This window comes from Ornithorhynchus anatinus, chromosome 19 (genome assembly GCF_004115215.2).
Source record: "Ornithorhynchus anatinus isolate Pmale09 chromosome 19, mOrnAna1.pri.v4, whole genome shotgun sequence".
Lineage (NCBI taxonomy): Eukaryota > Metazoa > Chordata > Mammalia > Monotremata > Ornithorhynchidae > Ornithorhynchus > Ornithorhynchus anatinus.
In genome coordinates, this window is record NC_041746.1 from 609,018 (window position 1) to 620,431 (window position 11,414).

Here is an 11,414-nt window from a genome sequence, read left to right on the forward strand (position 1 = left end):
CGGAGATTAGGTTTGTTTTAGGAGAGAAGCGAGTGTGCCGGGTAGTAGGAAAGCAAGGAGAGTTGGGGGATGGGGGGTGGAGTTGGGATATGAGTGCTTTAAAACCAAAGGGAAGGAGATTCTGCTTCACGGTTATTTAGGAGTGGGGAGACATGGGTTGAGCTTTTTTTAGAGAAATGACCCAGGCACAATCATCATCGATGGCACTTATTGAATGCTTAGTATGTGCAGAGAACTGTACCAAGCGATTGGAAGAGTTCAATACAACGGAATTGGCAGACGAATCCCATGCCCACGGCGAGCTTACAGTCTTAGAGGGAGAGACAGACATTAATATAAATAAATAATTAAAAATGTATGATTTAAAGATAGCTAAGTGCTGCGGGATTGAGGGTGAGGCAGATACCAAATGCCCGGAGGTCACAGATCCAATCGCAAAGATGATACAGAGGGGAAAGGGAGGCAGGGGAAAGAGGACTTAATTGGGGGAAGCCTTTGGAGGTTGACCTTAGTGTTTTGAAGATGGGGAGAGCGAATAGGGAGGGGGAGTGGGTTCCAGGCCAAAAAGAAGACAAGTCAGTGAGATAGAAGAGACGGGGCAGAGTAAATAACCAGGTGCTAGAGGATTGACGTATGCGGGCTGGGTTGTAGTAGATCAGTGAGGTAAGGTAGGAGAGGGTGAGCTGATTGAGTGCTTTCAAGCTAAGGAGTTTCTATTTGATGTAGAGGTGGATGGGAAAACCACTGGAGGTTCTTGAATGGGGAGATGTGGACTGAAGAGATTTTTAGAAAGATGACCCAAATATCAGATTTGCTTGTATCCACCCAGCGCTTAGTACAGTACCTGGCACATAGCGCTTAAGAAATGCCGTAATTATCATCAGTGAAGTTTAGACTGGGGTGGAGAGAGACGGGAGGCAGGGAGGTCAGCAAGGAGGCTGATGCGGTAGTCAAGGTGGGAGAAGATAAGTGCTCGGATCAACATGGTAGCAATCGAGATGGAGGGGAAAGGGCAGAGTTTAGTAATGCCGTAAACGTTTAACCGACGGGATCTGATGACGGACTGAATATGTGGGCTGAATGAGAGAGGTGGGTCCAAGGTAATGCCAAGGTTACAGCCCTGTGAGATAGGGAGGATGGTTGTGCTGTCGACAGTGATGGGAAAATCAGGGGGAGGACAGGGGAAGATGAGGAGTTCTGTTTTGGACATGTTATGTCATTTGAAATGTCTCATCCGCATCTGATGGTACTGGACCTGAGCCCCTAAAAGAAAAGAGGGGGCAGGGTCCCGACGGGCGAGCGGTGGGCCCGAAGCTCTGCACGTGTGTCAGAAGACTGGTAGGGCTGATCGGCAGGCGGCTGGAGGGGGTTTGCCCCGTCCAGCTTCTCTGGCTCTGGGTTTGCAATCCGATCTTCCCCCAGCGGGGAGAGGGGTTTTTTTGGTTTGTTTTTTCAGTTGTGTGAAGGGATCTGTCAGGTTCCTTCTTAATGTTTTTCTCTAAAGCAGTAATGATAATGGTGATGATGGTATTAAGGGCTTACTCTGTGCTAATCACTGTGCTAAGAACGAGATAATCAGAGAAGATACAGCCCCTGTGCCCCTTGGGGCTTACGGTTTGAGAGAGGAAGAGCAGGGATCCGATCCCCTATTTTACAGCTGAGGAAACTGAGGCCCGGAGAAGTTAACCGCCTCAGGCTCCCCTTAGTGAAATGTGAACTGTACGCTGTGTGGGTAACTGAGGAGAGCTGTTTGTCAAAGCACATCTCCAGGGCACAGATGTACACTTGAGAGCTGGAAACCCACCAATTTAAAGTGGAAATATTACCGATCTAGCTGAAGACTGTTGGATTTTTTAAGAATACATAAATCCCTGTAGACTGGTTATAGAAAAAGGGCCCCTTGGTTTGACTAGTGAAAGAGCCTCCGGAGGGTAAAGGGGGCTGGCAGTGGACAGGGCACCGGGCTGGCCATCTGTGAGGGGGGCCGTTACTCCAGCCCTCTGCCCTTCCTGTCCTTTGGGGTACCAACAGCTCCCGTCCTGGTCCCCGCGAAGGGCCGAACCCACCCTGCCTGTCCGTCCCGGGCTACCCCGGGGTCCCTGCTGCCCCCCGCCCGCCCCCAGCCCCCCTCGGGCTGACCATAAACAGATTAAAATCCCCGCAGAGCTGCGGGGCAGGCCAGGATCCGCTCCGGGCGGTATAAATAGATCCGTGCCCCCTGCCCCCTCCCCGCATCACCGCGGATTCGGTGACCCTCCCGGCTGGCAGCAGGGGGGATTTGCCCTGTCGAGAGTGTGGGTCTGCACAGTCATGTCCAACGCCCAAGCTCCCGCCCCTGTGGCGGGGGGGGGGGGGGCGGGGGAGGTCCACAGCTCTGTGTTTGCATGTCCACGGTAGTGAGTGATCTCTGGCTGTACACGTTTGGGGTTCACGGGAGGTTAATGACCGTGTGTGTGTGTGTTCACGGGTGTTTGTGTGTGTATATATGGTGGGGGAGGTCCACAACTCTGTGTGTTTGTGTGTCCACGGCAGTGAGTGACCCGTGGCCGTATACGTTTTGGGGATCCCGGGAGGCCCACAGTTCTATTGGTTTGTGTGTCCACGGCAATGAGTGACCTCTGGCCGTACACGTCTGGGGGATGTGTGTGTGTGTGTTGGGGGTGATGGACGACGGGGTGCATGTGACCCGGGATTGGAGAGCGTCCACTTCTGCCCAGGTCCCGGCTCTGCCCGCCGGCCTCGGGCCGCGAAATAATAATAATGTTGGTATTTGTTAAGCGCTTACTACGTGCCGAGCAGTGTCCTAAGCGCTGGGGTAGATACAGGGTCATCAGGCTGTCCCACGCGGGGCTCACAGCCTTCATCCCCATTTTCCAGACGAGGTCACTGAGGCCCAGAGAAGTGAGGTGACCGGCCCACAGTCACCCGGCTGACAAGTGGCAGAGCCGGGATTCGAACCCGTGACCTCTGACTCCGAGCCCGGGCTCTTTCCACTGAGCCGGGCCGCTTCTCTACGGGTCTGACCGGTCCTGGGTGGGAGCCGAGCGGGGGCGGAGGGGCCGGAGGATGGAGGGCAGACCCTCCCTCCCTCCCTCTCTCTGTCTCTCCAGGTCTCTCTCCCTGTCTCCGTCTCCCTCCCTCGGCGCCTCCGTGGGCGGGACGGGGCCTTGTGCGCCCCCCTCCCCCGCTCCCCCCCGTCCCGCATCTCTGCCCCCCGGGCCGGGGGTCCCCGGGAGGGGTCGCCGGCCGGCAGACGCGCCTTATACGGGCCGGGCCGCGCAGGGTGACCCGCTCCGTGTTTGGGCAGCGCCGGGGGGTCGGGCTGGGCCGGGGGGCGGGGGCCCTGCTCGGGCCCCACACCAAATATGGGCGCAGAAGGGGAGCATTCCTGGGGAGGGGGGCCGGGCGGCCCGCGGCCTATATAGCAGCCCGGCCCGCGACCACCACCCACCGCGCCTTACAGCCCACCCGACCGAAGCGTCTCCAGCCGGCCCCGGCCCACCGCGAAACACACAGACAGGTAGGGTCGGGGGAGGGGGCGAGGGGAGGGGACCCCAGGCCGGCCCGGCGCGGTCCACCGCAGCCTCGGGCCCGCCCAGCCCGGCCCCGGGCCGTCCCGAGCCCGGACCGGGCCCGCCCAGCACAGACCAGCGCCGCCCAGTCCAGCCCCGCCCCGGAACCGCCCAGTTCAGCCCCCTGCCCCTCTTTCTCCCCCGAGCCCGGTCCCGTCCGGCTCGTCCGGACCGGCCTCGACCGAGCTTCTGGCCCCGAGGCCTCGGCCGCCTCCCCCAAGCAGGGATCAGCACCCCGTCCCCCTGGCCCCCATCACCCACACCCTGGCAGCCACTCCCAGAAAGGAGGAAACCACCCACCCATCCACCCGTGAGGGTCTGGAGACAGAGGAGAGTGTCCTATAATAATGGTGATAGTATCTGTCAAGCGTTTACTACGTGCCAAGCACTCTTCTAAGCGCTGGGGGAGATACAGAGTAGTCAGGTCGTCCCACGTGGGGCTCACAGTCTTCATCCCCATTTTCCAGATGAGGTGACTGAGGCCCAGAGAATTGAAGCGACTTGCCCAAGGCCACACAGCAGACAAGTGGCGGAACGGGGATTAGAACCCATGACCTTCTGAGTCCCGGGTCCGGGCCCTATCAACTATGCTTCGGGGCCTCCCCCGCCCCTCACCTCTCAGCTTCCTAGGCCATCAGAGACCGGAGAGGTGGACCCCCTCCCTGCCCCCCAACCCGGCCCTTCCCCTCTTCACCGTTCTGCCAGTGCCAGAGCCTAAGAGCTTCTGCCGCTCATAGAGTGCCTCCAGAAACTTCCCGGTAGGCATGGGCACGACCCCGCTTAGCCCGGAGACCAGCCCAGGGCAGGGCTTCTGGGCCCGGGCCTGGCTTGGGGCACGGAGTAGGCCACGCGGACAGCTTCACCCGTTCGGGTGAAACACCCGCCCCTGATCCCGAGGGCCAGGAGGGGAGGTAGACTGGCAGAAAGGGAGAAGGGCAGACTGGCAGAAAACCAAGGAGAAAGGTAGACTGGCAGAAAGACGGAGAAAAGCAGACTGGCAGAAAGACAGGGAGAAAGGCAGACTGGCAGAAAGGGAGAAAGACGCTGAAAGACAGGGAAAAAGGCAGATTGGGAGAAAAGCAAGGAGAAAGGCAGCCTGGCAGAAAGACAGACTGGTAGACAAGGAGACTGGCAGGCAGGGAGGGTGAGGGGAACGGTCGGGGAGAGGAGCGTTCGGGGCTCCGGTGGCTGACAAGAGGTGGTGCTGGGCAGGGGGCAGGGGTAGGGGCGCCCTTTCCACTTTCTGCCCGTGGGGACGGGGAGGGTGGGTTGGACCTGCAGGGGTGGGGGTCCGTTCCGGCCGTGCTGACTCTCGCGGGGGGCGTTTGCAGCCACCGGCCACCATGTGTGACGAAGACGAGACCACCGCCCTCGTGTGCGACAACGGCTCCGGACTGGTCAAAGCGGGCTTCGCCGGGGACGATGCGCCCCGAGCCGTGTTTCCCTCCATCGTGGGCCGCCCCCGACACCAGGTGCCATCCCCGGACCCCCTCCCCCCGTCCCCTCTCCAGACCCCTTCCCAACTCCCCCGCCCCGCCCCCTCCTCCGGCTCGGTGTGGCCAGTGGTCTCCCACCGTGCAGCGGGGGCCGGGCTTATTGAACGCTTTACTGAGCGCTTACTATGTGGAGAGCACTGTACTAAGTGCTTGGGAGGGTGCTATACAGGAGTTAGCAGATAAGTTCCCTGCCCATAATGAGCTTACTACACCCAGCTTTGTGTGTGTGTGTGTCCAGAATACAATTCACCATATTTCTGGCTGCAGTTAAAACCAATTCTGGACTAGTATATGGAGTCGTCCAGCATTACTACAGTTCACAGAGCTAACGGGCCCAATGTGGGGTCCTTCCAGGGTCTGGTCAGAGCCCCAGGGGGAGTAAGGCTGGATCCCTGAACCCAGACAGCTGGTGGGGGGAGACGATGGCTTAACCTCAAAAGCTGGTCCCCAGGAGCAGCCACTCCTTGGCTTCCGCAGCTGGAACCCAGGAGCCACCAGTCCCGTGGCCCCTGTAGTCCCCCGTAGTTGGTCCTCTATCTCTGTCCCTGATGCATCCTGTGTCCAGCTCCCAGAGGGAGCTGGCGGGGGGGAGGGAGCGGTTGGGGAGGGGGGCCAGTCCTTCCCCGGCCCAGGCTTCCCCCGCTGATCCTTCCCTCCCCATCTGCGCAGGGCGTCATGGTGGGCATGGGTCAGAAAGACTCGTACGTAGGCGACGAGGCGCAGAGCAAGAGGGGCATCCTGACCCTGAAGTACCCCATCGAGCACGGCATCATCACCAACTGGGACGACATGGAGAAGATCTGGCACCACACCTTCTACAACGAGCTGCGCGTGGCCCCCGAGGAGCACCCCACCCTGCTCACCGAGGCCCCCCTCAACCCCAAGGCCAACCGCGAGAAGATGACCCAGATCATGTTTGAGACCTTCAACGTCCCCGCCATGTACGTGGCCATCCAGGCCGTGCTGTCCCTCTACGCCTCCGGCCGTACCACCGGTGAGTGACCGGGAGGGACAAGGGCAGGACTGGCCACCTTCTCTCCCCCACACCCCACCTCCCCTCCGCCCAAGAGCACTCTTGCCCTGCTCTGGCTGGGCGGACACTGCGCCCGTCCCTGCCATGGACACTGACCACCACCGGCCGCCCAACTGTTGGACTGGACGTCCAGCCTCGTTCTTTCTCCCCGGTCCCCCCACCAGGGATTACCGTGTATCTACCCCAGTGCTTAGGGCAGGGCCTGGCACATAGTAAGTGCTTAATGCATACCATATTTATTATTATTATTATTATTTGGAGTGGGAAGGACCCAAACTCCACAGGCTATGAAGGTCCCCCCACCTACTGCCCCCAGGCAAGCACGCACACACACAGAAACACACACACGCACATACACTGTTTCTGGGTTGCTCCTTGACTGATTACACCCTGGTGACCTTAGACAGAGACCCCCAATCCCCGGTCAACCCCTCGCCCCCATCCCCGGTCCCTCGAGGGATCCGACATCTCACCGGTCATTCTTCCCGACATCTCTGCTCCGCAGGTATCGTGCTGGACTCCGGCGATGGTGTGACCCACAACGTACCCATTTATGAGGGCTATGCGCTGCCCCACGCCATCATGCGCTTGGACCTGGCCGGCCGGGACTTGACCGACTACCTGATGAAAATCCTCACTGAGCGTGGCTACTCCTTCGTGACCACTGGTGAGGACACTGGCCCAGGGCTGCCCAATAAATCTCTCCCGGATTCACAGGCGTACACATGCGCACGCACCCGAACCCATGTTCACACCAATACACGCGCATGCATAAGTGCTTGATCTCTGTCTGTCTCCATCTCTGCTATCGGTTCTGTGAATCTCTCTGTCTCTGCGTGCAGCTTTCGCTCTGTCTCTCTCCATCTCTGTGTATGTCTCTGTCCCGCGGACCACTGTCCCAGCGGCCCTGGCCTTCGCCCTCACCTCCCCGCCCCCGCGCCGCTGACCCCTCCTGCCGCTGACCTTCTGCCCTCCCCTGCCAGCCGAGCGGGAGATCGTGAGGGACATCAAGGAGAAGCTGTGCTACGTGGCCCTGGACTTCGAGAACGAGATGGCCACCGCGGCCTCCTCCTCCTCCCTGGAGAAGAGTTATGAGTTGCCCGACGGCCAGGTCATCACCATCGGCAACGAGCGCTTCCGCTGCCCCGAGACCCTGTTCCAGCCATCCTTCATTGGTGAGTCCCTGCCCCTGCCCCTACCCTGCTTCTAGGTTCCCCTGGTCTACCCCGGTGCCTCCCCCCAGTTCCAGCCTTCCTTTATTGCAGAGCCCTGTCCGGGGCCCACCCCCCTTCCAGCTTTCATTCATCGGTCAGTCCCCCCCGCCCCCAAAATTCCCGCGATCCTCATCCGTGAGGCCCACCCCCTGCCCCACCCTGGTCCCTTGCTCTTTTTCATTCATTCAATTCATTCAATCGCATTTATTGAACTCTTACTGTATGCAGAGCGCTGTAGTAAGCGCTTGGGAAAGTATAATACAGTGATAAAGAGAGAGAATCCCTGCCCACAACAAGCTCCCAGCCGTCCTTCATCCGTGAGAGCCCCCATCCACTCCACACTCCAGCCCCACTTTCCCAACGCCCCTTCCCTGTTTTCTGACATTAACATCACAGCGTAGCTTAATGGAAAGAGCCCGGTTTGGGAGTCGGTTCTAATCCCAGCCCCGCCACTTGTCTGCTGTGTGACCTAAGCAAACCATTTAACTTCTCTGTGCCTCAGTTACCCCATCTGAAAAATGGGGATGAAGATCATGTGGGACAACCTGATTACCTTATATCTACCCCAGCACTTAGAACAGTTGCTTGGCACATAGCGCTTAACAAATACCACTGTTGTTATTGTTACTATTATAATAATAGGTTTCTCAAAGACTACTATGTGCCAGACACTAATAATTATTGCAGCATTTGTTAAGCGCTTACTGTGTTAGGCACTGTTCTAAGAGCTGGGATAGATACAAGATAATCAGGTTGGACATTGTCCCTGTTCCACAAAGGGCTCCCAATCTTAATCCCTATTTTACAGAAGAGCTAATCGAGGCACAGAGAAGTTAAGTGACTAGTCTAAGGTGACACACCAGATAGGCGGCGGAGCCAGGATTAGAATCGGGTCCTTCTGACTCACTGACCGTGCTCTATCCCCTAAACCACGCTGCTTCTAGGTGCTATAGTAGGCAAAGAATAATCAGATCAGACACAGTCCCAATCCCACATGGGTCTCACGGTCTTAATGGGATGGGAGGAGAGGTATCTAATCTCCATTTTACAGATGAGCAAACTGACACATAGAGAAGTTAAGCGACTTACCCGAGGTCACACAGCAGGCATGTGGCTGGGGGTGGAATTAGAAGCCAGGTTCTCCGGCCTCCCAGTCCTGTGGTCTTTCCACTGAGGCACGCAGGCATCTCCCCGGGCGGGACAGCGAGAGTAGTCAGCAGGGGGTGGGGGGGGTGGAGAGACCTTCAGAGCCGGGGGCCTCACTGAACCTCTGCTGCTTCGCCCCCGCTGCCCCTCAGGGATGGAGTCGGCCGGCATCCATGAGACCACCTACAACAGCATCATGAAGTGCGACATTGACATCCGGAAGGATCTCTACGCCAACAACGTCATGTCTGGGGGCACCACCATGTACCCCGGTATCGCTGACCGCATGCAGAAGGAGATTACCGCGCTGGCCCCCAGCACCATGAAGATCAAGGTAGGGGCCCGGACCACCCTCTCACCTTGGCCCCCCGGCAGCTGCCCGGCTGCGTGCCCAACCTGTGTGGTTGTGGCCCCGGTCTCCCGTCTGCACTGCCCAGTCTGGGAGCCATCTGCAAGGGAGGCCTGGAGCTGGGGCTGGGGAAGGCGCGGGCAGATGAGAAGCGGGGGGATGCCCGCGGGGGACGGGGAGCCGGGCAGACCTTAGGTGGCAGGGCGGACATAACAGGTGGGCTTGGAAGGTCTCGGGGCCAGGCCGGATTCCGGGGAAAAGAGGTTGGAGTCCAGCTCTGACCGTTGTGGGGAGACCTCGACTGCGACCCCACAGCTGGGGAATTGGAAGGCTGTGGTCCGATGCCACCACGGTGGAAATCTGGGGGACCGACTCTATTGCCCCCCACAGCTGAAACTTGCAGCGGGGGGCACTGGTCTCATTGGCCGCACAGCCGGAACCCGGGGGGCCCCTGGTCCCATCGCATCCACAGCTGGTACCTATGGGTGTCAATTCACCTCCACAGCTGGTCCCAGGGGGCACTGACCCCATCGTCCCATAGTTATTATTCATAATACTAGTAGTAATGATAATCGTAGTATTTAAGTGCTTACTACGTGCCAGGCACCGTACTAAGCGCTGGGGTACATACAGGCAAATCAGGTCAGACACAATCCCTGTCCCACATCGGGCAGGCGGTCTTAATCCCCCTTTTCAGACGAGGTAACCGAGGCACAGAGAAGTGAAGTGACTTGCCCCAGATCACACAGGAGACAAGCGGTGGAACGGGGATTAGAACCCAGCTCCTCCTGACTCCCAGGCCCATGTACTATCCACTAGGCCATGCTAGGGGGCACGGATCCCATCCGCAGCCGGAACCTGGGGAGCAACAATCCCCTCTACCCCACAGCTGGGAAACGTGGGGGGGCCCCTGCCACCGGCCCAAATATCCCCCAAGTCCCTCCCACCCCTCGAGGGCCCGAGGCCGTAGAGTTCAGCAGCTGAGCCCCACGGTGGCCGTCCCCCCACCCCACTCGCCCTCCGGTTGCTCACGGTCCCGTCCCCGTCCCTCTTTCCCCCCCCCCCGCAGATCATCGCACCCCCCGAGCGCAAGTACTCCGTGTGGATCGGCGGCTCCATCCTGGCCTCGCTGTCCACCTTCCAGCAGATGTGGATCACCAAGCAGGAGTACGACGAGGCCGGTCCCTCCATCGTCCACCGCAAGTGCTTCTAAGCGACGCCCAGGGGGCCATGACGGTCAAGGGGACGAGGGTCACGGGCCGGGCCGGGGGTCGATCCTCGTGGCTGTGGTTGCAAGCCCGGGCGCTGCGGAGGGTCTGTCAATGTACATAAACTAATTTATTTACCTCGTTTTGTTACGTTTGACCCGCACCTCGCGGGAAGGAGCGGGGAACGCCAAGAAGCATTAAACTGGCAGCCATTCTGTCTCGCCCGGAGAGAACTGGTCCTGAGTGTCTTTGTGGACGGACGGACGGACGGACGGTGGGGCCGGGCACGGCAGCAACGGTGGAGGGTCGGCTGGAGCCTGCCCTGGGAAAGGCGGGGCCCAGACTGGGGAGGCAATGGGAAAGGCTGGTGCCCACACTGGTGAGACAGTGGGAAAGAGGGGCTCGGTTCCAGACTGGGGAGGCACTGGGAAAGGCTGGTGCCCACACTGGTGAAACAGTGGGAAAGAGGGGCTCGGTTCCAGATTGGGGAGACACTGGGAAAGGCCGATGCCCACACTTGGGAGACAATGGGAAGAGAGGCTCGGATCCGGACTGGGGAGACGCTGGGAAAGGCCGATGTCCAGGAAGAGGGGCGTGGGTCCAGACTGGGCAGACACTGGGAAAGGTTGGCACCCAGACTGGAAAGATGAGAGGAAAAGCTGGTGCCCAGACCGGGAAGACAAAGGGGAAGACTTGGTATCCAGACTGGAGAGACACTGGAAAGGTCTGGTGCACAGACAGAGAAGCCGCATAGCCTAGTGGAAAGAGCATGGGCTTGGGAGTCAGGGGTCCTGGGTTCTAATCCTACTCTGCCACGTCTGCTGTGTAACCTTGGGAAAGTCATTTCACTTCTCTGTGCCTCAGTTGCCTCCATCTGTAGAATGGAGATAAAAACTGTGAGTCCCATGTGAGACGGATCGTGTCTAACCCGACTGATTCCCTTGTATCTACCCCACCACTTAGAATAGTGCTTGGCACGTAGCACTTGGCGAATCCCAGTTTATTTTTATTATAATGATGATTATTATTATTAGACAGGGGAGACACTGGGAAGGGCTGGTGTCCAGACTGGGGAGACACTGGGAAAGGCTCGTGTCCAGATTTGGGGGGCCCAGGGAAAGGCTGGTAGCCAGATTGGGAAGGAGCTGATCTGGACCATCTGCTTGATTTACCCCTGAACCGGGCAGAATTTTCTGGGTAGTGCCACAGGGAGGGGGAACTGGAGACCCCAGCCCGCTCCAGCTCACGTAGACTCCCCCCAGAGCCTGAAATCCATTCCACCTGGCAGATGGAGGCAGTGGGTGAGGCTAAGCGGATTAGCGGAGGGGGAGGGTTCCAGGCACAGGATGAGGAGGAGAGGGAGAGGGAAGAGGAGGGATGGGCACCTCGGCAGGCC

The 11,414-nt window shown here is 59.0% G+C and overlaps 1 protein-coding gene across 1 annotated transcript; it reads left to right on the top strand.

The window, feature by feature from the left end:
• The first annotated feature begins 3,412 nt into the window (after positions 1 to 3,412).
• Positions 3,413 to 10,248, top strand: ACTA1 (actin alpha 1, skeletal muscle). Its single transcript, XM_029047709.1, has 7 exons — positions 3,413 to 3,520; positions 4,904 to 5,044; positions 5,738 to 6,062; positions 6,607 to 6,768; positions 7,085 to 7,276; positions 8,614 to 8,795; positions 9,880 to 10,248. Exons 2-7 carry the CDS (start codon positions 4,916 to 4,918, stop codon positions 10,021 to 10,023), a joined length of 1,134 nt encoding a protein of 377 aa, XP_028903542.1. The 5' UTR covers positions 3,413 to 3,520; positions 4,904 to 4,915; the 3' UTR covers positions 10,024 to 10,248.
• The last annotated feature ends 1,166 nt before the right edge of the window (positions 10,249 to 11,414 follow it).